Raw genomic sequence first — 27,719 nt, 5'->3', positions numbered from 1 at the left:
CTAACGTGTCCACGATGAGGTGTAGCCCGTCCTCGGTTAGCCCCCCCCCCCCCGGGTGTGACGGCTCACACTGCAGATGTTGGTTGGGGCTCACCCGCCGAAACGGTGCTTCAGAAATCGCAGGCGCACAACTTTGCACTCACCTCGAACAAAGGTCCGATTCTATTCTTCTCCAGATACGTCTGAATCCTTGACTGCTGCGGGGACGCCATGGAGAAACTGTTGTGCCGAGCTGAGCAGCTCCTCAGCGGGATGAGATCATGAGGTGAGCCCCCCCCCCCCCCCCCGGTCAGTCGTCCGTCACGGCGAGCAAAACGTGCAACAACAACAACAACAAAAAAGAACAACCCCCCCTCCTCCCCCCAAAAAAGAAGCTGTGCAGCGGAGCGACGTGTTTTAAGTTTCAGACGGCTCGCGTGGCGCTCTGAGCGCGGCTCGTTGCGGAGGCTCAGCCCGGGACCGTCGGCGGATCGTCGCGCTCGCTGACTCTCCGGCGGCCAATGGCGGCACCGCAGCCCCGTGACACGTTACACACCTTCCGCCCACACCGGCTGCCGGCCGCGCGACCGACGCTCGCCGGAGCCACTCCCCCGTTTATTCGCGGCGGGGCTCCAAAGCCTGAGGTGCCCCCGCCGCCCCTCCCCCCACCACCCCCACCTCGCCGTGTCGGTCGCGAGAAGAACGAGGCAACCCGCTCCGCCTGCGCACGTGCTGCTCGCTGACTGAAGTTCAACAAGTCAAACCAAACATGTATGTTGTTAATTGTTCAGCCAATCGAGCTGCAAAATGGCAACAGGTCACTTATTTCGCATGTTTTTTTGTTTTAACAAATGGCTGATGCGTTTTATCAGCGTTTGGTGTGTTTTGGAGACATTTGGAAGCAAAAATGAATCCTTGTAAACCCTCCTGGAGCTTATCGATGCAGTTTATTACCACTTATTTGTTTGCATAGTAGAGACGTTGATTCATCCAGTAATAAGTAACAGAGGGGAACGTTAATCCTGAGTACTGTCAGTATAAAATAACAGAACGTATTTCTACTTCCACAAAGCTACTGTGTGTTAATACTGATACACCGATGAAAGTCTTCACACGCGTAACGTCCTATGAACGTAGTGTGAATCAATGGCAAGAATCGTTTAGCACATTCACACACAACAAATGTACATTTACAAGCAAATAAACATGTTCAGGAAGGTAACATAATACACATTCATATGGTTACCCAATACTGAGATAATCAATAAAGCATGCAAGTCAGATGGGCAGAGAAGGAAGCTATTATTTGCACATTTAACCACAAAACAAAGCCGAATATCCTTTAAAACATTATTATCTTGCTGACTTTATATGCAAAGTAAATATGGTCATGAAATGAAAATGTCCCAAGGCAAACATTATTGTTAGCACATAATCAGAAGACAGAGACCTGATGGGACCATAGCATTTCATTTGACTAATTCCTTGTCTTGTCAGATGCATTATATGAAAAAAAACAAAAAATATGTATAAAGTACAACATTGGAAAATATAAAGTATTAAAAATACTATTTACGGCTTTTAAAATTCTATTTACATTTTAGGCAGCTACTCTGAGACGTATCAAAATTGACCCAATAACTGTCTTGTACAAGGTTGATCCTTCACGGGGGGACGAAAGGCTCCCCAAGACTTCGGCATCGCCTGGATGCAATGCATTATGGGTCACCATCTGGGGGCGGAGGCTGGCACAGCTTGTACAACCTGATCGGAAGACATGCATCAAACTGGTAGTTAATCACATTTTAGTGTACAGACACAATGCAGCAATCTGTGGTGTAATGCCACTACCCGAGGGAACGGGTCTCCGTTTGGTGCAAAGGAAAGTCGAACACCATTTTGAGCTGCAGCCCCATGAAGACAAATATCAGCGTGGAAGAATTATTATTATTTTATTAATTATTATCCTTAGTAGCACACGTTCAGCTTCAAACAACATTAACCTCACATCAGTAAAAACACCTTCACGGGTGTTGTTGCTACAAATAAACTGTATGAATATAGCTTGATGTAATTTATTAGAGGTTTTCAAAACAAATGAGTTGGTTTTTTAAAATATCACGTGAATTATGCATTAGTTGGTTGTTTTTATTAGGGAAAGAACACAAAGGACCCACTGCCTGGTTTACTTAAATTTTTGTAACAATACCATTATATAGTCCATTAAAAAATCATAAAACCATCGCATTTCAGTCATGTTTTACACAATCTGTTGTAATGTATAAATGAACAGGAAACCTAACTTTAACCACTTTTTTTTATCCAAGATTGATCAACGTTCTTTTTTCCCTATCGCAGTAAAAATGTTCACCATAATCAGCTGTATTTCTTGCATCAACAGGGATATCTTCTGTAGTTTGAATAATCAATCCAACCACTCACATCTATTATCATGGATGAGAAATGGCTGCAGGAAAAACTCACACCAAATTGTAACTTGTTCCTTTCAGCTGCAGAACGGTGAACTACCAGCCGACATTTTATGATACACAAAACACACTTATATATTCTGCAGCAGTCACACTGCAACAATTCTGACACAATTCTACTGAGAAGGCAGCAGTTTTGCTCTCCAGCCACATTTTCTCTACACTAATCATCCCGCTACTTAATTGTATTTGTCAATTTCACTAAAAGGTTCAAAAGGGCTGCCTGTCACACACAGAGGCCTATATGTCACAGCCAAGAGGCTGAGGCGGTCCGTGCTCTCATCTTGGGGCTACTGAGTGCAGGGAGCTCCCTTCTAATAAAAAAAACATTTGGCCCCAGTCCTGCAAGAAAAGGCACATACACACCCTGCAGTGCTGTACTAATGCACGCGCCTCTGAAAAGACAGATGGGCAATATAGGAGAAAAACATTTGAACCGTTGTAGTTCTTTTTGTTTTGGAGGAGAAAAAAAATCTATACACGACCGCTGACCATTTGTAACAGTATGCCGTAACTTTTAAGAGCCCTTTTAAATCTTTAAGGTCACTAAAACCCCTTTCTTTATTTAGTGTTCTCATTTTTTTAATGCTGAAAAAGTAGCAGCAACTTAATACTGTCTGAGGCATCAGAGCTCAATTTCTCTGCAAGTTGAGTTTAATCATCCCAAAAGTGGGCTTTAAAAATGTCCAGCCGTAACGATATGAGATTTGTTGTTAGTCAAGAATAAAGTGCACATTTTGCTAAAATCCTTTTATCAATCCTTTTATCATCTGTGGGCAGCTGTTTTACCTTGGGACTGATGCCGGTGTCCGATCCCTCACTCCCAGATTCTTGGCGGAATTCTGAACTCTCGCCCCCTGAAAGACAAAACGCGCGCGTGAGTCGATGCCATCGTGGATCCGGTTGAAGATGAACAACATAGAGAGAGGACACAGGAAGAGCTTGGTTGAAAAAAATCGGCCGATGAGCTACGAGTCAGCGCCATCACATCACTGAAGATTTAACGACGATGACTTGGGCGCCTGGTAGTCACCAGAGAAGAGAGGGGAATCGTTTATAGTCCAACGGCTCCTATAAATATTGAGGCTTGTAAAATAGATTTCAGATTATGCATTTTAAGGCCCTCATTTTTTAAGTTGGCCGTTTATCTTTAGTATCTCTACTCTTTCACCTCTGTTAGCATAAGTCCACACACAGCAAAGTCTTTGTCGGGGAATAGAAGTGGGTAGTAAGGGATTTGGAAGATGAATGGTTCCTGTATGCGAGTGCGTGCGTGAGTTAGATTACACCTAGTCAGGAGTATGTCTGCTCTTTGCAGATGTTCCTGTGATCTGCAGGCTGCATTGTGTGCAGAGTCGGCAGATACTAAAACCTAAAAGCAAAAACCTCCAGCCTCTCCATTTAAAAAGACACAAACACCGGCACTCACAGAATGCAACCCCTCTCCCCCTGTGACGCACGCACAAAAGCCACAATACACAATCAAATCATTATCCTGAAGGATGGTATCAGCGTGCGCGCTTTGAGCGGAGGCGGAGCAACTGGTCCAAAGTGCATTAGCTGACCTCTCGGTTCCTACTTTTCCATCTTACTGTGTGGCCAGAGTAACGTCCGGGTAGTGGGATAGCATCTGCAATTACTCGATGCCTATCACAGCCCCCGCCGAGATGCCCCCTGACGTCCCCAAAGGACGTGTTAGAGACAAAAGCTTTTTTTTTTTTAAAAGGTTATTTCAACTTGCTTTAAATAGTCAAAATCTCAACAGAATTCAAGACAATTTTAAGTAATTCACTGGTTCTTTGTAATGAACGCCTAGTTGCTCGTGCATTCAAAATGCTGCATGTATTTTGTGCAATTTTCTTCATTTTCCACATAACCTAATAACTTAAACATGGTATTGTATAACATGGTGATTATTTTATAATTTATGTCTCTGCACCTAAAACTCAAACTAAATATTCAGCTTCAGAGTCTTTAATGGTTGAAACATCAATGAGAAAATTAAATGAATATCGCAGGTGAAAATATTCATCCTGGATTTTTAAGTCGATACATGACATTTCCATTCCATATTCTGAAAAGGGAAAACAAAAGGTCCAGAAGGATAACGTCATGAGTTATCTTCATAAGTTAGTTCAGTGTCAACTCTTCCCAGACGGACGAAACTGCCGTGCAGATGTTTGTAAGCCGAGCTGCGATTGGACCCGTTTGGGCCGTCTCACTCGAGCGACCTCGCGCTGCATGATGTCGTCTGCACTAGATGGGTGGTACCTGCCTGGACCGGATGCTGAGCAATAACCTATTAGTCCGGGAGGATGACTATACGGTAAGGAAGACGAGGCGTCATCCAAACCTTGTGTGATACATTTATATTCATCACATTCATCAGCTGACGTCTGAGAGCAAGGACACACACACACACACAGAGACACACAAAGCCGGGAAATACAGTGCAGGTTTCTGTTTCCTGTATGTGGACTGAACCATCTGTTTTTAGTGGTGTTCATGTTAATGAGGAGATAAAATGTCTAATGACAATCGTACGTATAATAGTGACACCATTTTTTTTTTTTTTAAACATCTGAGGGAGACAACTAAATTGACAAAAATGTAACATTTTCCCCTACCTGGACCTATTAATAGTCTATTACCATATATCTAAAACCACCTCAAGATGGATTTTTGTTTTTCCTTCGCCACGTACATTTAGCACTCAAGGTCACACAACGCCGAGCTCCGCGTCCTCCTGGCTGGCGGCCCAGTTCTGTGAGTGCATAAAATGAAAGGACTCTTCTCCCAGAGGGTTTCAGGCTCTGCAACTGACCTCTTCCCTCTCGGTGCAAACAGCAATTTAACCACCACTCACAAGCCTTCTAATGACCGTCTGATATACGGGCTAAGATCTGGTCATGGCCGGAGCCTTTTGTAAAAGAATGTTTGACCCCCCTACAAACATGCTGACAACAAAAGTCCCAAACAATCCGCTCAGTTTCTCACTCTTTTTTATTTTTCTCCCTCCCTGGGGTGAAATCCAAGGAATTTCATGGACGTCGCTGCTCCTCCATCCTCTTGTCAGTCACCGGTGAGTAGGAATGAAGACAGAGACCGTGTGCACATGTAGTGTGCGCGTGTGTGTGAGAAACATACCTGTTTCCTCATGACGTCAGTGGCCTGCATGATGCAGCGAGGAGGCAGGCCGTGGTTTCGGGCCAGCAGGATGGCCTGCTCCAGTGTCACACTCAGGGTGCAGCTGTCCGACAGACAGGAGAAAGAAAAGAAAAAGGTCAAGCTCAAATGTTCTCTCTGTCCGTCTTGAGTATTGATCCCAGATCCCGTCGATTTATGCAGAATATCGATCCGCTCGTTCAGCTTTGTTATGCCCAACGCACTCTTTATCTTCCCAGTTGTTCCCGTAGGCTCAAATTATTTGGAAACGAGCAGACAGAGTGGATCAAAGCTCCGGGGGCACGTTTAGCAGCCGAGGGGATTCAGGCTGGATACTTTCCTCTGCAGCCGAGGGGAAACCAGGGTCCCAGTCATCTGTGCTCCATATACTCTCGCCACCATGAGGGTGTCAAACGAGCGTTGACGTAAGTCTGTGAAGTATTGGTTACAGCAATCTTCACGGACAGAAGGCAGCATGTGCATGTACCCTCAGGGAGCCTGTGACATGTGTCAAGGCTGCTGTTGACCTTTCTATGATAACAAGCTGTACTAGAGGATCGATCCTAGTTTCACTGCAGATTGAAATCCCTCAAGTTCCAACGCTGCCCGGCTCGGTTTCATTAAGTAAAAACCGCCACGGGGGCTGCTCAGAAATATGATCTGTTTGTTTAACGTCTCCCTTTCTCGTGGCAGGATTTCACAGCGACTGAGAAAACCTCTTTTCTTCTATCCTCCTCTTTCTTCTAAAAGAGAGATAATGAAATGTTGCTTCAGCTGGAGCAGGACACAAAATGTGTGTGTGTGTGTGTGTGAGTGTGTGACAGACAAGCTGCACGGCGTCCCTTTTCATTCGGGGTGGTGAGATAGCATGAGGCGATTCACACCCATCTGTTTTATCTTGTTCCAGCACATATCCCATCCACACTCTGCGCTCCATCCGGAGCTAAGTCCATTCTGATGAACGAGATGAAGCCAGAGAGCGGCGTCCACCAATAAACAATGACAGAGCGGGTGCAGGAAAGAGGCGAAAAAACCTTTGCATCAGAGAAACTACTCGTATTGTGTGATATTTGACTATAATGAAGGAAAAGCAGGTTCGTGCTCGGGATTAAGGCTTTGGCATTCTGCCTGGGATACTTTCTCCCCCTCTGATACCCTCCTTTGTTCGGCTGTCAGACACCTGAAGTCTCCTTTTCCTTCTCTAACGGCTTTTATGGGGGTGATGGACAAAAAAAAAGGTCTGGATTAGAAAGCGGCGCTGCGTTTTGCAAAAATGCTGACGCCCCCAAAATATCACGCTTTCACTGTTATTAAAACGCATCCATCAAGTCGACCAACCCAATCAATAGGCCTGAAAAAGCTGCCACGCTGATAATGCAATTGCAACATTACTGAGCTAATGGCTTGGTGTCATCGGTGTTTCAATTATAGCAGATATTGTTTGTGTGCATGGATTCCTTGTGAATACTTACTGCTTCAAATTATACAGAGAAACTGGTTTATTCATACATTATCCGTAAACTGTCAAAAGTAAGGAGGTTATAGTGAAGTGAGGACATTGATTTTGTGGATACTTGCATTAAGCAAAGCCTTGATAACTCCTACATTCCCGTGAATGCGATACGTCCGTCGGCCTGCGGCTTTGGAGGGTAAAGCGGTTTTTAAGGAGAAAGCCTGTTCACAAATAATCCCAAATATGGCAGGTCCTGTCGCCTGCTCTCACACGGTACACTTAGCCCGCCTGTGGGTGAGTTATGGCTAGTGTGCATAATTGCAAAGACAGACACACACACACACACACAGGCTGGGGGGTTAATAAAGTAGTGGCAGTCATTACACAGACAGGAACCTTATATTAGAGCTCGGGCAACCAGGCGGCTCCGTCCACAGCACTTTATCGAGCCATCGCTCACATCTGGGCAAACGCATGAGACTGCGACACAAAGATACGGAAAGGGTCGTGGGGTAAAGGAAGAGGGTGTCATAGAAAAGGGGTGTAGGTGGGTGGGGGGGGCATGAAAGATGGGGCATCAGCCTTGACACAAGATGAGGATATTTCTGTTCTGGAGCACTGACAAATGGTGCCCTCAGCAGCGGGTGAATTAGGCTGCCATATATAGAATTTAATGAGAATGGAAGTAATTGACCTGTCTCTTTCCTGCGTGAAGTGCTATGCCTACTTAAAAGTCCCTCATTTGGCCTGAGAAACAAGGGGCCCCTATTAACGAGAATATGCTTCTGGTAATTAATGCAGGGAAATGTGTACTTATAGAAAACCCCCAATGACGAGTAGTGCGGCGCTCGCATGGAACCGTGAGGTAGGCAGCAGGATGAAAGAAGGAAGGTGCAGAGAACTAAAGACAAAGGAAACGTATAATTTAACTGTAGGTGGCCTGTCCAGTACAGCCCCCCCCCACACACACACACACACACACACTCACCGGTGAACACCGCTGTTGCACATGACGACGTGCGTGGCTCCCAGACGCGAGCAGAGCTCCGAGGCCACGGACAGCAGCCCCACGCCGGAGGCCCCGCACGCGGTGTACTGGCAGGCGGCAGTGCGGCGACAACTGATAAAACTCTCCATCAGACGGTACAGCTCCTCCAGAGCATTAAGGGGCCGCAACAACTGGGGTGAGGGGAGAACGGGGGAGAGGGGGTGGGCTGATTATGAGGTGCTTGTGGTCATCAAGGAGACTCAGGTTGTGGTATGAATGTAGGATTTCCAATAAAACACATCTGCCCACAAAGGTAACTACGGGTGATAATAGGTGATCGCTTTTTGCGTCTTGTGGACCACATGAACATCTACTCCTTGTGTTCTTCATGAAGCCATTGTGGGAGGGGTTGTTCTCACCTTGTCTACCAGGGCAGCTTTGGGGGCGGAGCTAGGTGGCATGTTGGACTGATCCAGGTAGAAAGCCCTGGGGGGAGAAACACAATGACATAAGGCATGTAATCAATCACACAAAGGTTTTTGCTTATTTAGTAGCCCTGTTGCTTGTAAAAAAAAAAACTCTGTGGCTTTCCTTTCTCTGCACCATTCGGTCATCGAGACCACTGGCCAGAAAAAGTAGGCCACCTGCTCATTATGGAGCTGCACCATCCGACTATCAATCCGGAGAGTAACTTGGGCGCAGCTCAGCAGAAACACAAAGTAAGCATCTCTCGTCCTGGGCATCGCTCCAAATGCCATTGCCTCATTCATTCATTCATGGAGTACAGTGCATTCGGTGGACTTTCCCCCGTACGTCCACCGGGGGCAGCACAGGACTGGCGGTCATTATGCAGAGAGAGGAGATGCCGCAATGAGTCCGTCTGAGGTGGAGTGCTGCTGGTGCAAGCGCAGCAGTCTGTGATCTCCATCACATCTAAGTTATACAGCAGTGTGCTAAAAATAGCCACAATACACCACATCACCCCCCCCCCCTGTAATAAAATCACATACTCCATTACTCCTTTGCCAGAAGCGATAATAATGTACAACGCACAGTCACGCATTGAGTACACATTGCTAATAGTCGAAGAAAAATGTTTTAACAGATGCAGGAACTGACGGCTTTGAGGGAGGGGGGGGGGGGGGGGTGTGCGGGGGGGTTACAAGAATCAGCCAAGCGAGGCTCCTTCAATCTGCTATTTGTTGATTGAAAACCGTCCAAGGAGGCATTCATTAGGACTGTGGTATTTCTGCCTGACATAATGTTAATTAAATGAATTAATCAGAGCTCAACACATGCCTGACTCCAAATGGTGATTATGAACCAGCCGTGTTGATATTAAAAGACATTGAGAATAATGCACAGAAAAAAGGGCATAGGTGGGCTTTCAATGCACATAAATTGTGCACATAAAATGTTTCCTGCTCACATGTCACATCTACTGAACAGACACAGACGAGTAACCTGCCCTCGTTGCATCCTCACCCGCTCCAGGCTTCCAGGAATCAAATCCCTATGCGGCAAACATGCTTTAAATCCCATGGCGTGCTTTCCTTAAATGACCATGAGCAGAGTTTGCCGAGGGGGTTTAGGTGGTGCTAACAGCCCGTGTAATTGGTCCAAGATGGCCTTATCCTTCAAAAGGTGCGCTACGCCGCACCTCGGTCATGGAACAAACGCCTTTTTAGACCCCATGACAGCCGTAACCATGCGAATGGCCGCTAACAGGTTCATGTTTTTGTCGGGTCGAATGTTAGAAGCTCGTTGGAGAGTATTTGATCATTTCCTCGTTGCAGTAAAAACCCGGGCCTCCACACTGAGTCCCAGCGGATGTGTGGTTCGCCGTGGACAAACAAAACCGGCTGCAGTAAACGAAAGCTAGATGCAACTCTTTCTTGACAAAACATCAGTCTTTTAAGAGGTCAAACACAGAGCGAGCCCGAGCCACAACAGCACAGAAAAAAACTAGATTGGAAATCAAAAAGCTTTGTCCTGAAATGGCTTCTAGCGGGTCTGCAAGGACGGAGCGCCGCGAGTCCACTCACCCTCCTGCCTGCTGCTAATCAGTCAGCTGCTCGGACTCTTATCCTAAATATACATACAATGGAAGTCAACTTCCGGAGTGCTGCTAAACCTCGTTTGCACGCATCCGTTTATCTGTTACCAGACAAAAACAACAGCACCTCGTCTTACACGTGCACGTCTCCTTTTTGCAGCAGCAGCAAGGTCCCACGTAGACAGTAAGAGTTGTTCTAAAAATAGTGGGAGCTGGAGCTCGAGGAGCAGGGACGGCGCTCCTGGAGGTCTCTAATGACAAGATGATAGGACTATAGGCGAGCTTTGAAGGGGCACTGGGTGACATCTTCTGAGCTGATGATGTTTCGTCTGAGGTTTGTGGATGGACACAAAATGTAAATCTAAGCCCACGCCGGTTGTCAGTTTAAAGCTAAGAACATATATTTCATGCACGTTATGCGTGAACCTGACCTCCAGCTGCCTCCCCGTGACAGCAGGACACGCAGTTCTCTTACACAAGCATTTCTTTTATCGTGTTTTCTTTACTCCCTCGCATTTGCCAACTTAACATTTTAAAAACAATGATGACAACTATGCTGAGGGAAGGTTCAACGCCAATCAAGACTTCAGCGGGTGATCAACAGATGGTGATCTGTCAGCGCGTGTTAAACAAACAAAAAAAGGTTACATAAATGTGCAGACTCGTCATTCGTTATCAGTAGAAATCAGCAAAGCAACACCAGTAGGTGCAGCTTGTTTGTTGCTCGTTCTGCAAAAACAAAAAACAAAAAGACACTGACCGCACACACACACACACACAGCCAATTGTTTTTTTTACACAAGACTATAATGGAAGATTTGGCTGCAGGCGAGAGATGAGCCGCTCTGCTCGTAGCTGGTTTTATTTTATTGGGCCAAAGAGGATACTTCACTGTGTTTGTTTCTGCTTCCGTCATGACAATAGCATACTTAAGGCTCTTTACAGCTAAGGAGCATTAGCAGTCAGCTGCAGCGGCAAAGAAGAAGGATTTAAGGCACAGATGTGCTCGGAAAAGCAGCGTGGGAATGGGCACATTAGCATGACATCCTTTATTTAAAAAAGCACAAAGGAGCAGAAATGATCCCTGAAATACCCGGAGAGGAAATCTTCTGTGGGTTTAGTTCCACACGCTTACAGTCTTGGCGAAACAAATAAAGTGGGTATGATTTATACAGCATTAAATGTGACCCTGCAGAGGTGCATGCTGGTCCACGTATATCACTCACACCTCCATGATGAACGCCACTCGGCGTTATTAAATCCCCCACAAACCACTGCAGTGCGTGGCACAGTGGCCTTGGGGCTAATGAGGGCTGCCGCGATGCACCGTGATGCCTCTGGACACCCGTGAGGTAAGGAGGTCATTTTCTTATCCCACGCCTCCCTTCCCGTTTAACACGTCCCGCTGTATGTCGACTATAGCTTCATGCAGGAGCACACTCTAGCAGAAAAAGACGCCCAACTCACCTGATTCAAATACCTTTTGTGAGCTGTTTTATTCAAAGTCTACAACTAAGACGGACGCGTGTGAAATAACCATTTAACTCAAAGTCAAAGGCAAACCTTTTTCAAACTGGTGCCAATGACGCCCGGAGCAGTTAACAGCATTAATGGAGTCATATTGTGACTAAATCACTGTCACACACGCATTTTACAACGTAAGGACGGCAGTTGCCTCAAAATGGTAGAGCGCTTCACAACCCTGATACTGCATTTAAGTATCCTCGTCTCCTTACGAAGGTCGTTTGTGTAGAGGAGATGAGTAAAGGTCTTTTTTTTTTACAATATCAAGCGCCACTGAGTACAGAGCCTTTTAAACGACAGAATCAAAAAGGAATGATAAATGAAACCAAGTCTCTGATGATAAGCCTCACTCGGCTTTATAAAAAAAATGGGTTCATTGAGCGCTAGCTGGAGCAGAAAGAAGCCTCTTCGTCTGCGCTCCAGTGAATTGGGACTCCCTTTGCCGGTGCAGAGACCGTAGCGTTTTTCATCCATTGCGGAAATACGAGAAAGCCCTGGTTCAGTTTGGGAAAAGCACATTGCCATCGCCTCCGTTCCACAAGTAGGATAATATCCATAATCAATCATGGCTGCAAAATAAGACATGTAAAAAATAAAACTAAAATGGCTTTACGGATGAAGTCATCTGAGAAATCTCATTTGAGCAAACCAGCTGCACTGCAGTATTACTGTTTCAGCAGTTTACTATACCAACGCATGACACATGGCAGAACGGTGGCTATTCTAATCTTTACTGCATGGAAGAACATTCAATTACACGGAGCGAAATGCTGTATAAATGATGAGTCAAAATATAAATAAACATATTTGTGCTGGTGTTTTTGATGTTGGGGACGGTGGTGGTGAGTCATGTTTGTGTGCTCAATGACGTTAACACCATCCATTGGAGGCCTCCATTGTAGAACAAATAATATGATCTACGCAAAGCTGCCTGTCATGGGGAACTTAACAGTTCAGGTATGTGAAAAAAAAGCTTAACCTGAGTTATAACCAGCACTTTAACGAGCTTCTCTTTACACAAGGTCACGTCCGAGAGGATCGATCTCTGAGAGCAACAAGCATCTGGTAGTTTCTTGTCTTAATCGACACACGCTGCACTGCAGCGGTGCGATTACCAATTACACCCGTGGCTGATTGGGGAACAAACACTGTCGGCACAGATGACGTGGGAAGCTGCGCGTGCGATGACCGACGGATGTTCAACCAACGCGGCGTGGAACACCAGTCTGTAGTGATAATAAAGTACCATTTGTTACAGCAGTACACATCCATATTTATGCCGCGTCTTTCAGACACAATGCCATCAGCATGCACCAATTGTCAGACTGGGTACGGTTTCAATATCCACATTAATAAAGCATTTCTTTTGTTTTTTTTAATCAAAGGAACGCGCACAATGAGATCTGGAAATTTCACAACTGCGTTGTGATGCGGTGCCAAACATGTCCTCACTTCTGCCAAATGCATTTTTGATTGGGAAGAGATGGCCTATTGGCTGCAGTGTAAGCAGCGTCTCAGCTGTACCAGACGTTATTGACATCAACACATCTGCTCACACCTACAACAACAACAACAACAACATGTGAACATGACACGCATGTGATGTACCAGCGGATCCGGTGCAGCACATGCCGGACCTTCTCCTTTATTCTTTCAGACTGCTGTGTACAATGCTCCATTAATCCACAGCGTAGGAGCAGGAGAAATACCCGTCCCGCGCCTCTTGCAACGTCCTGTCAATAAGAGCCGAATATAATGAAACCACCATGAGCTTTCTCTTTGAATGATACATTTGCGGATCGTGTTCTGGTCCTCCCCTTTCTACTCTGCTCCTCTCCTCGTCGTCCTCATTCCAGTACAGGACCCGTAAGCCAGAGAGGCTGCTGGGAAGTCTCACAAAGACCCGTAAACTGGTTTCATTTACTACTCAACACACGCTTTCAAAAGGACGTTTTTGCACTCTGCTTGCAGCAACAACAAAAAAGTACAGACAGAAAAGTGTGTTTTGTCTTGATGGGGTAACCAAAAAAAAAAAGAAAACATGCAATGGTAATCGGTATCTTTTGAAAATAAACAACACATCCACATGCCTGCCAAATGACTCCGGGGGCCTAAATGGGGTGTTTCACGAATCTTCATCTCATTCAGTTGAGCATTGCATGTGCTGTGTCCCTGTCTGTCAGTCAGCCTCTGGCTCCGGCCCACAGTGTGGGTTTAACCCGACGCTGCCGTGGCCGGGCTCCAAGGATAACGAGGTGCCTGAGGTTTGCACGCTACAACGGAGAGAGAGCCGTGACATCACAGGTTGGTGTGTGCGGTCAGCCGAGAGGCACATGGCAGCGGGGGGGGAAGAAAACTACTGGTTGCACGCATTGGGAGAGGGACACTGTGTTCACTGACTGTTGAAAACCAGCTAGGAATGAATACACGTTACTATGATTAATACGAGGTAATACTACTGGCTGTGAGCGAAGAGCGTATTTGGTTTTCTAGTGTTCCCTGTATGTCAGGTTGAACATAAGGTACAAATCCACAAGTGCATCAACGGAAAAAAAGCATTAAAGCAACTTGAGTGATTCATTCAGCAGTTTCACTGTGAAAAAAGGGGAAGAACCAAGCCTTTTGTACTGCACGCGTGTTTGCTCAACAGCAAAGGATTCACCCACTGATGAGATTTGGATCAAAACCCTCTTCTTTTGGGAAAGAAAATTGAGTTTGAGTACAGTCGCTACGACTTTCACTCCAGCTGGGGGTTTCAAAGCATCTCTATGCAGCACCCCTAATGCTCCCCACATCACCAGCGTCGCTCGCATCTGCTCCGCGTTACTGCTGGAGCCTCTCCTGTCAATTCAATTATGCTCCTTTCTGTGCAGGTCCAACTGAAACGTACAGCATACGTGCAAAGACACAGGCTATGTCCTGAATCAAATCGCTGAACAAATAAAGTCCTGCATGCACCATTTCATTTCACAGGGGCTCCACAATCCATTAAAGTGTTATCGAAAATCCCCGTGTGGCCAACTAAAATGATCAAATCACATATTTGTCAAACGTCATAATAACATTCTAGTTCAGTAATTGCTTCTGCTGCAAAGATGTCCCTGCTTACACATCGTATTGTACAGAAATAAATGCTTAAAACTCCTTGCACTCATCAAGCAAAACACTACAAACAAATGAAAAAACTCTCAGCGGAAAAAAGCCGTCCCGGTAAATTAATGTTTGGCTGTGGAGGATCGGTACTGATGTGACACATGGCTGCTCGAGCTGTAAATCATTCAGCCCATCAAAGGAGAGTTTTCCCCAAACAACAAGATGGGAGTTTTGCTGTACGCTCGGCTCTGTTTAATTATCCGCACAATCAGCAGCAGATGTGCACTCGAAGCTAATGTGGCGGCCAGTCGCCCTCCCAGGTTGTTCAACGAGGGATCACACTCTCGGAACAAAACAGACATACACCAAAATACATTATTATATCACATGCGGGAGATTAAATAAAGCCGGGCCATTATTCTCAACTCCCAGTGCCTGTTCCTCCGTATCTGTTTCCACCTCATTAAATCACCCACGCCTGGCCAATCACAGAGGGCCTCGGATGTGCAGCGAACCAATGGGGTGTGAGCTAACCGAGCGCCGCAGCGGTACAGAAGCACCCACGCAGAACCGGTGACACGCCGGGCTCTCTTACCCAATCACGGCGTGCCCTGCTGCGCGTGTCCGCCGCCAATCACAAAACACTCCCACTGTGTTTATACCAGCCATTCACCTCGAGGCCCTGCTGGGAAAACTGGGGAAACCTGCTAGAAACAAGGCATGCGGTGATAATGCCCGCGTGGATATTCATGCACATCGTACCTCAGTCTCTTGTGGTACTGCTTGACCTTCTCCAGCGAGGCAGCATTGATTTGGGCCTGGTATTCCTCCACTGACACGTTGTCTCTGTAGTAGTAACCCTCCATACTCTCCAGCGCTGGAAGGGAGAAACGTCGCAGTGAAAAGATAGAGTGGTGAAAACAAAGCACATAGCGTGTATCCACCTGCCGGTGTTTTTGAATATTCTATGGAGCAGAGACTTTCGTCTCTCTGCTCTATTTGCTCACTTGAGGTTCCCGAAACCAGACTCGCTGTACCTTGTGTGAAGAGCACGGGGTAGAGTTTGATGCCTCCTCCGTTTTTCAGCCTTTGAGGAAGCTGGGAGAAGTAGAAACTCTCAAGGTGGAAGCAAACTTTCAAAGCCTGACGGGTGCCCTCCACCTGGTATGACATGGGTATGTCTGCCGGGAGAGGGGAGGGAAGGAAAGGAGAGGAGGGGAGAGGATGCACGATTTAAACCACGATTTTCTTTCACATCAAATGTAGTAGCAAAAAAAAAAAAAAAAGTCAAAAAGTTAAAAGTTGTACTGTGTTGTACGTACTGGCCACCAGTGGCTCCCCCTCAAATTGCTGGAAGTAGAACGTGACCTTCTCCAGGTCAATTAAAGCCACTTGAGTGTCCTCCAACATGGCCTGCTCATCAGTCTGAAGAAAGAAAGATCGCATGCTAGTAAGAGTGAAAGTATTCAGACCTCATTCCTGATATGAAACATTATATGAAACTGTACATCCTGTTTTAAAAATGCAGCTTATGTGAAGAGATGCTAGTCAAGTCCCCGTTGAAAATTGTAATGTCACCCGCAGATTATAATACTATTGGGTTGTTGTATTGAAAGAAGCGCTCTAAACAATTTTCATGTCAAATCTAAACCTACAAAGAAAGTTTGCACACAGACACAGTGAGTCTGCCTACGCCTTTCCTTGTTTACGTCTCTGAAAATGTTTTCCTTCTTCAAAACGTGCACCCTCACACACAAAACGAGCACATCTGGCCCCGCGGATCTTTCCTCCCCCCCCCCATGAACATAAAGACACACACACAGCGGCAGCATCCCCCAGTTGGGCTCCTGCTGCCTTTCATGTGGTGCCCTGAAAATGAGCACGCTGAGATTTCAATGGCATCACCTGCAGGTACTGAGACCCTGTTTGGTTCCACAGGGAGCACTTGAAAGGGAAATCTGGAGAAACAAAGAAGAAAAAAAAACGCAGCGCAACATCGGCGAAGTTGGAGGCGACGCGAGCGGGAGACCGTCCTTTGGCTACTCGAACTTGAGTTTCAGCTTCTCCAACGTGGTTAAAGGCAACGCTGAAATGATTAAAGCGTTCATTCTGAACTTGTTGAGGTCGCGGTGCAAGCTTGGCCCATCGACAGTGGCTCATAATGGACTCGTGATCTTCACTGCGCTGATTTATATCCATGTAGTAAAGAAAGAGTAGCCTGATACTAAATCCAAAGTCTATCTGTGGACGTTTCAAGATCTCCTTTTGATGACTTTTAGAATACGCAACATTTAAAAATGTCTTGTTTTTTGGTCTGTTGGCTATTTGGGGTATTTCTACAACATCCACAGATCCAGATGATGGTGGGCTGTCTGTCATTTGAGTAACGTATAAGAGAGGTGGGATTCACTCGGTCACGAACGTACACAGACATCGCCTCCTATTTCTAGATGCGTCTGGTTAAGCAGATGAACTGGGAGCTGTGGTCCGTCTGCAGCTCACCAGATTGGGCGAGAGGAGGGACTGGAAGTGGAAGAGAAGCCCGGCGCTGGCCATCTGCTCCAGCCATCGGCGGCTGGCTTCCTGTGCCTCCTGGAGGTCCTGGGGGTCCTGGAGGTCCCGGGGGTCTGACTCCCTGCCTGCATTGTTGAACTGAGAGTGGACACAGAAAGATGAAGACGTTTAGCTTCATATCGGACATTACCGTCTCTGTGTATGTGCTAAATAGCATGATGCCCATAAGTAAGCGTGTTACCTGATTGAGGACGGCCAGGAGGTGCTCTGAGAAGGCGCACACAGCCGCTACCAGAGACTGACTGAACACCATGTCTCGACGCAGCTGGATCTCAGAGTCTGGAGGGGCGGCAGAGAGGACGCGAGGCCGAGGGGACAGCGGCGAGCAGCAAATCACAAAAGCGTAAAAAGACGGTGGGAGAAAATAGTCAGAAGAGAGAAATGAAAGGAGCATAATTCTGAGCGAGTGAAAATTAAAAGCCAGGTTTAAAGTGGTATGGTAGAAAGATGAGAAAATGATGATGATGATGTTTTGAAAAGGATGCGCCTCGGCAGATTCTATGCCGTGAAAGCTTTTAGAAAGGTTAAAAAAGAAAAAAAGAGCTGCGGCTGCTTTTTTAAAAAGAAAGTATCTGCAGGGTGTTAAATATTGTATCAGGAAAAAAAATGAGGGTGTGCTTGAGGGAGAAGTAATCGCTGCCATAACTTCCTGAAAAATGGACCCACTGAAAAAGTTCAGCAATACGGCGAGTAAAAAAATACCTTCACAAACCCCCCAAGAAATGAATAATGTGTCATGAAGCATGACTGCTTCCCTTTTCACGCCATTAAGCCTTCCCACCACGACCGCAGAGAAGAAGTCCAGCCTTTTCTACTTTTTCTTATTCATTCCTATTTCCTAGCGGTACGTTGAGGAACATTACCTTTCATTTAATTAGCATAGTTTAGTCCATTTCTGTGTTTTCTATAGCGAGAGTGAGGGGAGTGAGACGGACCTGTGTACTGCAGCAAGACCAAAAGCAGCCGTGTCTTCACCTCTGGAAAAAAACAACAACAACAACGCAAGCAATTCAGTGAGTCATTCATATGAGTAATCTCACATCAGGCTCTTTCTCTTCGACTGCTACAGTAAGACCTACACTTTAAACTCTTCAAAGTCCAGAGTGTCCTGAGTCGTCTGCCCCCCCGCCCCCCCTCTCCGGCTCCACGGCTGTTTATCTTCACGTGTAAGAAAACCGCCGCCGGCAGAGACGATAACACGAAACCACATTTGTTTACGGTCGTATCAGAGCCGCGGGACGCTTGGCAGGACTCTTGACTGAGTGAGAAAAAAAAGCCATCCCGGGGAGGTGGTGCGCGCGGGACCGAGCACGTCACTGTTACCTTATTTATACTCCCGTTTGTGACCGCCAGCTCACCTTTTGCGGCACGTGGCCCAGGGTCTGGGGTGTGTCTGTGTGCGCACACGGGTGTCTGTTTGTGTCTGTGTGCGCACACGGGTGTCTGTTTGTGTCTAATCAGTGTGCCGGAAAACACGAAACCGGACACTAAGTGAGGCCGAACGTCCTACCTGTCGATAAAAAGGAGTCAAATTAAATAAAGGGAATTTAACACTTATAATAAAACACTATTTCTTTTTGCTTTTATGTGTCCCATGATGGATTTAGGTTTAAAAAGAGCCGTTAGTGTTCTGAGGCTACTTGGACCCACACAGGACCTGTTATTCTGCACCATAAATACGCTGAGCTTTACTGGGGAATTTGTCAATTTCACATTAACACGCCCGGCAGTCTTTACCATGATAGATACTACATGTGGCTGTGCGTGTGTGAGCACACAAAGTGGTACGGTTAACAGAAAAAACGCCCTGCTGCCCCTGTGGTGTTTTCAAATGCACCTAACTCTGGTAACACAAAAAAAACCTCGCAGTTCATGACTCATTATAAATGAGATATGAATAAATAATAGAGGGTATTGAATAAGAAAAAGGAATGGTGCGCTCGCCCAGTTGCCTAGCAAGCCTTTTGTTTAGAAGGCTTTTGATAAGCAGGCCGCCATATCACATGCTAGATTAAGCTGACAGGCGGATGGTGGCGGTTCATCGTGCGTCCGTAAGGGTTCAGGTAAAACGCTCACCCTCCACATATTTAGCGATGGTCTGCGTGAGGCTCTGAACGCTGCTGGGAAGGTTCCAGGGATCCTGCTTGACGTGAAGACGCAGCTTTTTGGTGCAGCTCACTTTAGGCTCCATCTCCTGCTGGAACTCTGTTAGAAACACAAACGGAGAATTGGCGCAGGCAGAGCCAACGTATGGCTGTGTGTGTGTGTGTGTGTGTGTGTGTGTGTGTGTGTGAGTGTGAACTGCAGAAGACAAAGTTTGCAAATGGAGACAGTGAATGACAATCAGCCTTTTGTGCACTTCTTGCATTATTGAATAGTGAGGGAAGAGAGAGAAGGATCTTATCATTCTATTCAATGATATTCAAACACAATGCGTCTCAGTGGCTTATCTCTTCTTAACTACTCTCAACTCGGCTCTATTTTCAGATGTTCATTAGGATCATAACATTTCGGTTACTATGCAAAAGCAATCAGAGCAGATGAAATTCTTTAGAAGTCAAGTAAATTATTTAGTGGGTTGATTATTCAGAAGAAATATTATTTGAGCAGAAATGAAAAAAGGAGGGTATATATTCCAATAAAGGGATACAATCTTATTTTTCGCCCACCAGCTTTCCTTTGTTTGTATTCACGTCTCACCAGTTTTTTTCTCTGCGTCTCTCCAAAATGACTTGTTCAGAGACCCGTAACCATTTCAAACACGTCCTATTCCCCCCCGTCAGCTTCAGACCACCCACAATCTAATCTTTCTTGTCTTCGCTGTGCTGAAGTCAATTTGGGAATTTGATGTAACACCTCTTTAAATCGGAGGGAAAGAGAAGTTTAGTTTGGAGTCGAAAGAAGAGATCTGTGATAGAATGGTGGTTGTGTAATCGTGTGTGTGTGTGTGTGTGTGTGTGTGTCTTAGGGCGACAGAGTTCGGATCAGATGCAGGAATGCTCCACTTGTTAGATAATCCTCTTTGCTCTGATGTCAACCAGACGCATTACTGGAGTGGAGATGGATCAACTCTGAGGACTCACGTCCCTCCTGAAGGAATTTATGCACACTAACACACTCTCTCACACACGCATACACACAAACAAGCAGACCTATTTTCAGTTCAAGCATATCTGTGCTCCCTTGAAGACAGCCTGAGATGAGAAAGTGTGTGTGTGTGTGTGTGTGTGTGTGTGTGTGTGTGTGGCAACTGGGTCGGGTTGTTTAGAAGCTTCGTAACATATAAAAATAAATGTGTAATCTGCTGTTCTGTTTTTATCGCTCAGCAAATAATATTAAAGTTGAATGTAAGTACATAAAATAAGCAACGTTTGTCAAAGAGTATAAAAGCTTCACAGCGTGCAAAATAAACCACCAAGATACAAAAGTCATCCTTTTTGGGAAGGTCTGGTAACCTTCCCACCACTAAAAAAAGAAGAAAGAGAAAACAACTGTTGCTTCTGAGCGTCTCATTCTTTGTATCTAATCTTCAAAAAGTGCTGAGACATGTGAGCAGAGCCCCACGGATCATGAAAGGGCTTTGTAAGATTATGGCTTTAGTCACTGATAAGGACAAATTCAGCCCCTTTCCAGTAACCTTTCCTCCATTTTCCCTTTAATTAAACAAAAGCCGCGGGTTTAAAAAAACACAACCATGCCGAGGTGAGGAAAAGAGGCAAATAATATCAGATCAGCATCAGATAATAAACAAGAACAAGAGGTGATGCGGGGTCACACTCCACTGTTAAGTAGCACTACAATGCCTGTGGCGTGGAGATGGTTTCAACACCATGAAGAGCTTCAGCATGCAGGGCAGTGGGACAGCTGGAGGGGGAAGGAAGGGAACCGACAGGAGGGAGGTTCCGATAAACGGGAATCCACCTGCTTCTCCTCCCCGAGTTCCTATAATCACATCTGTGTACACACGCACAGGAAGTGCGCGCGGGCCGGCCGCGACATTTTGTCAGCATGCGTGCGTTTTTTTCTCAGCATCACTGCTGGTCGGGAGTTTCTCCAATATTATCTTTCTTTCTCTCAGACCCGCAGAGCAGCCCAGTCAAAGGAAGGGCGGCTACGCCAGAGGAAAACATCCCTGGCAGGGAACGCAAATGCTCCTGCAGGAGAAACGGAGCGAGAGGTGGGCGTCTTTTTTTTTAACGAGGCAGGAGCACGTCGTGTGTGTCCCGTGTGTTTTACCTTGTAATCCTCTTGCAGGTGTGAAGCACTTTGTCTGCTCGAACGCCCGAGCCACCACGGCTCCCCGCAGCACGCTGGTGATGGAGTCCACCTGAGGAGAGCACAAGTATGGAGCTTAAGTGACTTTTCCATTTGGCCAACATCTGGCTCTCTCTCTCTCTCTCGCTCTCTCTCTCTGTCACACACACACAAATATTACTCCACAGAGAATGAATACAAGTTGCTATGTGGCGTGTCAACAAAGACGGGGAAACTGGTCTACAATAGAACAAATGACAGGAAGCAGCACCAAAGTGCCGGCACAGCAAGGTCTTTTTTTTCTGCTTTTCCACGGCCTTGTAAAACTAGTGGGTAGTGTATACATGATCAGATACGGTCAACCTCTGCTCCGAAGGTGTCAGAAAGGTCAAGGGTCAGTTTAAGGCTGTCCCGACTTTCATTTTCTGGGCACGGGTTGGAAAAAACAAATACTGACGCAAAAGTCTAAAAGAAAACATGCTCTTCATAATCATTAAGTTGCACATTGAATATAGTGGTTGGTTTAGGTTTCAATTCCGATTTGTAATCCGTCACACATTGATTCGAGAACTCTGACCATTCACATGAACCAGATATCATTAAAGTTATCTATTCCTTTGGGGGGATCATAACATGTATTAAGATTAAAAATAATATTTACCTCCGGGAGGGAAACTGGATTTGAAAAGGACTTTTCCACTAATAAGTCACATCTGCACTGATAAACATCTGACCCACCTGGCTAAACAGATGTTCAAGAAAACCGTGAAGTTTCTTCTGCTTATCGTGGGACAGCCACACGCTGGCAGTCAGCTCATCTCCTGCAGAGGGGGGGGGGGGGTTACAACTTGTCAGCATTATTATTCCGTGTGTGGCCTTGGTGCATCAACACGCGAGTGACATGTGCGCCGTGTTGCATGTGTGTGTACCTGAGTCCATCTCATCGCTGTGAACGTAGGAGCTACAGTGGCTGCTGCAAATACTGGTGAAGGAGGCGATGGAGTTCCTGTTGCTGTTGCAGTCACTGGGAAAAGACACAAGATGGTTAAAAACATCAAGGAGAAAATATACAGTCGAGCCAAACAGGCAACTCTATGCGAACCGTGATCACATTGCGCTCGGCTTTCACCTGTACGAGTCTCTGTTGCTGATCGTGTCGTGTCCCGAGTCCTCCTGCTCGTCGCCCGCCACGTTGAAGCACACCTTCTTCCCGTTCCGCTCCCCTTTCTCCGCCTCGCTCTCGGCCGATATGTAGCTCTCTGGGGTCCGCGCCTCCGAAGCCGGAGGAAGGGTGATGGAGGACAAAAGGCTGGTGGAGGGAAAAACAGCAGAGAGGAGGGATGACTTCAAACAGCTGTGACGTTTAACTCCAGCGGGATGCAAACAGCCTCTTGAATGTGTTCCAGCGCTGCGACTTATTCAACAATTGTACATGTGCATCCAACAGCTGACTGTTGCCGACCCCGTTTGCGCTCGTGCTTCCGTGCGGCAGCTTCCGGTGGTCGGGGCTCCACGCCGTATTAATAGGTCCGATGGCGCAGCAGCAGGGTGCAGCTGTGTCAACACGCTGCAACGGTGGGCTCCCCTCTCACCGTCACAGCCGGCCTGTAGTCGATCGGAAGAGCAGGAAAAGCAGGAAGAGGCCGGCCGGGATATTTCCGCAGTCGCAGCAGCACATGGTGGCATTTAAAGCCCAAAGTGCTTGGCTGGGGACTTTTTTTTTTTTCGGTCTGTTGTTTTTAATCTGTCTTCACGCACGCACTCCGACACGCGATGTCTGCTTACATTTCAGCCTCGTTTTGATTTGTGTTCTTACATTTTCCATTGTGTCGTAACGCCGGCATTGAGGGAGGGAGGGGGCGGGGGGGGGCTCCCCTGAAGCCTCTCGGAGCTCTGTGAAATAGAAAACGGCCCGTCTTCCTCGTTCTTCCCAAATGCATCGGAGATCTTTGCACCTCTTGATGGTTTTAAACACCTCTCGTTTCCCCTCATTCCTCTTCCTCCATTGACCCCCTTTCTGCCCCATTCACTGGGCTGACTGGGCCACAGAGACGCCCTCAATATGGTCCTCTCCCCCCCCCGAGCCACCACAATGCCCCTCCGGAGCCGAGTGGCATTCCGTCGCCATGGAGAAGCTCTCCAGACTCGGGGATTGGCTGCTGGTTAATAGAGAAGTGAGCGCAGTTTGAGGCCTTTGGGGCTCAAACTATCGGAGGGAGCAAAGGAGAATAACAATGACCTGGATCAGAGAGGGGAGAGAAACAGGGAGCGACGGAAAAGTACACTACAGCTCATTGCAAGCATCTCCCACAGGAAGCTCTGCAGCCCACTTCGACACATTAAACCATTAAACATCAAGCGGCTTTATTCATCATCGGAGCTACATTGTGTGTAGCTCCGTGTTTCTTGATATCTGCATGCTTTCATCCATACAGTAAACGGGTCAGAGGACCCTGTAGCTCCAAAGCTTCTGCCAGTTAGTAGGCTAATAATGAAGTGCATAAAAATAGGTTAAAAAAGGAGGAAATTCAGGAAGGGAGGAGGTCCTGATATAAAGCACACTCATGCAAGGGACTTGCACAGCTGTGACCCTTAATCTGGACAAATCATGTAGCGTCGTGTCAAGTTGCTTTTTTCTTTTCCTGAATTACTTGAGGATATTTCTAATGGCCTTTCGGGTTTGCAGGATGGGGGGTTGCGTTTCACATCACGGCCCCTAAGACCCCTGAGGGAATGAATATGGCCACTTCTGTTCATTATCGCATCACTGGTAAGTCGTGCTGTCAAAGTGAGGCAAGTGACCCAGTACACAAAGAGAAAGAGACCCGGAGAGCGAAGAATGAAGACGTTCAAGTGTGCAGAAAGCAAATGAGACGGGTCCAAGCAGCACAGAAATAAAGGAGCGCTCGGGGAGGAAACGTAGGGCACGTAGTAGGAGTAGTGAGTCAGTCGACAAACAGGTTGATATGCAAACTAACATACTGAAGCGCAAGGGGGGGGGGGGTCGAACACACCCACAGAGGTCACAGACTGCTACTACTCGCTACACAACTCGTATTAGTTCCACGCCTGTGAAACACACGGGTCCAACCCCACAGCTCATTCTTAACAAGCTCCTGAAGAGAGTGTGTGTGTGTGTGTTAAGCCTGCATGTTTAAACCGATAGCGGTAAAGGTCATTATCCCCTCACTGTGTCTCGGACACTTTGAAAAAGTGTGTGTACGATTCTACTAATTAGCAAACGACGGGGAGCATGAAAAAATGTGTCCAGATGCGGTGATTAGAGCCGCGCTGTGGACCTCTCATCATTATCCACGGCTACACAACATGACGGCCATCCAGCGACTTGTGGTAACCGAATCAAACTAACCATCTTCTGAAGATCTGACGTCTGCCATTAATTACCAACTAATGTGTGTGAAATCTAGTTTCTTCTATCACCTTAGAGGTTTTAGAGGACACCTGTCGCCATCACAGAGATGTATTTCCTGTCTGGGGTTGGGGGGAAGGAGAGCTCCGGCTGTGTTTCCCATTTGCCTCTTGTGGCCTACTGTGCTTCCAAACAATCAACCCGGCGACCGTGTTGAACAGAGAGTCCAGCCAGGAAATACCAATCTGACACACACACACACACACATACACACACATACACGCAAACACACACCATATCGGGTTAAAAATCCAGAGAATAAATGAAGCATGGGCATACTTTTGTGCACAAAATGTGCAGACGCACGGTCTGTTTTTCTTTCTGCTTCTTTCTTTCCCTCTCTCTCAAACGCACCCACCCACACACACACACACACACACACACACACACACACACAAACACAGGTGCTAGAATAACGACCAAAGATTATGCCCAACAAATGCCAGATGCAGTGCATGGACCAAGCAGGCTGCAGAAGTTACAGGGTGTTATATGAGGCAATCTGGTTTCAAAAGGCATTTTAAATCAAGTGGAACAGAACCGGCGGGAGGCCGGTTTTTGCCGTCATAAACAACAAGAATCACCCCCGTCATGGTCTTGTGCCCCCCGCTCCCCCCCCCCCTCCAACCAGACGAATGGCAGTTTGAATCCTCATCTCACCCGAAATATCATCACTCCATTAATGCGTGCACATAAAGCCACTCACTCATGAATATGGCCGCCGTGCGTCTCCATCTCCTTGACGACCATGGTGAGTTTGTGGAGGAGCTTCTGGTAGGAATCCAGGGTGAGCAGGTCTTCCTCCCTGAGCAGGAAGCGAAGGCCGTGACCCTCCGTCCTGCCCAGGCTGTGACCCGACGGTGCGGCCATGGTGGTGATGGTGTGCTGGACATTGACCATGGGGTTCAGCTTACCTGAGGCGAGAAAAACGCACCAAGGAAAAGATAAAAGCGCCAGTAAGAAAAGAAACGGGATGCGTCATTCAGCGTTCTTCTATTCGCCATCTTCTCTCACCCTGCTGTGCGCTGCTGCGTCCGCCCTTCTCCAGCGTGTTCTTCCTGTTGTCCAGCTGCACACCGAGGGCACTGCCCAGAGAGGTGGTGGTCTTCGGGTAGGACACCTCCATCACGTTGATGTGACAGTTTGTGGGGCAGAAGTCGCTGCTGTGGAGGGGGGACACCTTGGCTTTTGCCTGCTTAAAGGTGGGCCACGCCCTGTTCTTCAGCACCCGGGCAAACTGTCACGCGGCAGAAAGGGAGACGTACGTGTGTTTTAGAGATGGCACACATGCGCGTGGTAAAGTGAAAGGATCATTTGAAAGGTACCGTTTCGCTTTATACGCACGACAGCTATGAGAAAAGCACAAACTCCCATCCCAAGACGTGACCATTTATTGTTTAAATGATGTAAATTTGAGTGAACTCATATCCTTGTGATGTCATATTAGATAGCACACTTATTTCATTCATTTAATTTGGGTGAATTCATGTTTTTAATTTGTTTTCCACTGAAAATGCTGTTGTTTCAAGTAAAGCAAATACCGTGTTGAGATAAGATAAGAGCACATGAATCCGGTATACATTGTTAAATGGGAAAATATCTTCCCGGGTGACTTAACTCGACCAAACCCTGCTGTGCAAGGAAACTTCCACAAGATAGCATCTCTGTGCTAAACTCAGGGGACGGACTGCTCGGGTCCAAAAGAGCTGATACCAAATATCACAAGCACGTTTTTTTTTTTCCTTTGCAACATTTGGTTGCACTTTCCTTGAACCTTCCGTCGCAGCGGCGGCGTTCCGGGCTCGGACGTTACGCAGCAGATGGCAGCAGCCGCCGGGACGACTATTTAGCAACTTGGGCCGTCAAGCAACGCAAGCATCACATAAAGTGCATGTCAAGGGAACTGACAGCCACAAGACGGGAGAAGCGGGAAGCTCCGGCCCCGAGCGAGATGATGTGCTCCAGATGGGCCACAAGCTGACCTCCTCTGAGGGGTCTCACCACATATCTTGGTTTTATGGACTCTTATTTCGGGGGTCTCAGCTTAACATCTCTCTGTCCCGGTAACTTTCCCGTCTTTTATCCTTTCTGCCTCTCATTTCTTCGTCCTTCTTTCATTCTTCCACTTTCTGGGGGTCTGAGAAGGAACGCTCCAGTGCAGGAGGGGATCTTACACAACAAACGTCTGTGCCTGCGCACGGCTATTTATAAGTGACTGGTAATTAATGCAAGGCCCGCTCTAATGCTGTCAGATATTTTTTCTTTTCCCTCTCACGCACTTTTGCATACTATAGACACATGCTTACAGATGTGAATGGAAGGTTATGGAGATACTTTGTCAACAACCAGCTGTGACCTAATTACAAACAAAGCGTCAGATAATACTTCATATTGCACACACATTCCCAGAGTTGACAGATACGACAGACATCTTGGCGACACTTGTGTTTGATCCACTCTGACAGGATGTCTGTGCAGGGACAAAACAAGCATCCACCTGCGTCTCTTGAGTGCATTCACACGTGTGTGTGTGTGTGTGTGTGTGTGTTTTTCTGCTTGCACAGCCCCTTTTGCACATGTATCTTTGTGCGCCGCGGAGGTCTTTTAACACAACAATCCACGTTGAATTTATTCAGCAGGATTTCCACTCTCATGATTGAACCGCACAGCGAGAACTACGTGAATTTCTACATTCGTTGCACCCAGTGTAGAAA

The 27,719-nt window shown here is 46.8% G+C and overlaps 2 protein-coding genes across 5 annotated transcripts in view; both read right to left on the bottom strand.

Annotated features, from left to right (window-relative positions):
* c21h8orf34 (chromosome 21 C8orf34 homolog) overlaps nucleotides 1-591 on the bottom strand; it is a 40,084-nt gene extending 39,493 nt beyond the window's left edge. For 2 of the 3 annotated variants that reach the window (XM_078095863.1, XM_078095862.1), the window contains exon 1: nucleotides 144-458. In XM_078095863.1, coding sequence (XP_077951989.1) covers nucleotides 144-212 — 69 coding nt within the window. In that variant the 5' untranslated portion in view covers nucleotides 213-458. Of the gene's footprint in view, nucleotides 1-143 lie in introns of all 3 variants that reach the window. The other variant, XM_040167567.2, reaches the window with a different exon arrangement.
* Nucleotides 592-907: 316 nt separating this feature from the next.
* The window catches only part of prex2 (phosphatidylinositol-3,4,5-trisphosphate-dependent Rac exchange factor 2), a 71,213-nt gene continuing 44,401 nt past the window's right edge, over nucleotides 908-27,719 (bottom strand). For both annotated transcript variants that reach the window (XM_040167550.2, XM_078095854.1), the window contains 18 exons: nucleotides 26,020-26,242; nucleotides 25,712-25,919; nucleotides 22,705-22,884; nucleotides 22,505-22,599; nucleotides 22,314-22,396; nucleotides 21,558-21,648; nucleotides 19,398-19,526; nucleotides 18,257-18,298; nucleotides 17,503-17,600; nucleotides 17,250-17,399; nucleotides 16,070-16,172; nucleotides 15,785-15,928; nucleotides 15,510-15,624; nucleotides 8,494-8,560; nucleotides 8,075-8,265; nucleotides 5,616-5,718; nucleotides 3,258-3,325; nucleotides 908-1,743 (listed from right to left, as the gene is read on the bottom strand). In XM_040167550.2, coding sequence (XP_040023484.2) covers nucleotides 1,698-1,743; nucleotides 3,258-3,325; nucleotides 5,616-5,718; nucleotides 8,075-8,265; nucleotides 8,494-8,560; nucleotides 15,510-15,624; nucleotides 15,785-15,928; nucleotides 16,070-16,172; nucleotides 17,250-17,399; nucleotides 17,503-17,600; nucleotides 18,257-18,298; nucleotides 19,398-19,526; nucleotides 21,558-21,648; nucleotides 22,314-22,396; nucleotides 22,505-22,599; nucleotides 22,705-22,884; nucleotides 25,712-25,919; nucleotides 26,020-26,242 — 2,136 coding nt within the window. In that variant the 3' untranslated portion in view covers nucleotides 908-1,697. The remainder of the gene's footprint in view (nucleotides 1,744-3,257; nucleotides 3,326-5,615; nucleotides 5,719-8,074; nucleotides 8,266-8,493; nucleotides 8,561-15,509; nucleotides 15,625-15,784; nucleotides 15,929-16,069; nucleotides 16,173-17,249; nucleotides 17,400-17,502; nucleotides 17,601-18,256; nucleotides 18,299-19,397; nucleotides 19,527-21,557; nucleotides 21,649-22,313; nucleotides 22,397-22,504; nucleotides 22,600-22,704; nucleotides 22,885-25,711; nucleotides 25,920-26,019; nucleotides 26,243-27,719) is intronic.

Source organism: Gasterosteus aculeatus, chromosome 21 (genome assembly GCF_964276395.1).
Source record: "Gasterosteus aculeatus chromosome 21, fGasAcu3.hap1.1, whole genome shotgun sequence".
Lineage (NCBI taxonomy): Eukaryota > Metazoa > Chordata > Actinopteri > Perciformes > Gasterosteidae > Gasterosteus > Gasterosteus aculeatus.
The sequence above is the reverse complement of the archived record's forward strand: the minus strand, read 5'-3'. Positions and strand labels throughout refer to the sequence as shown.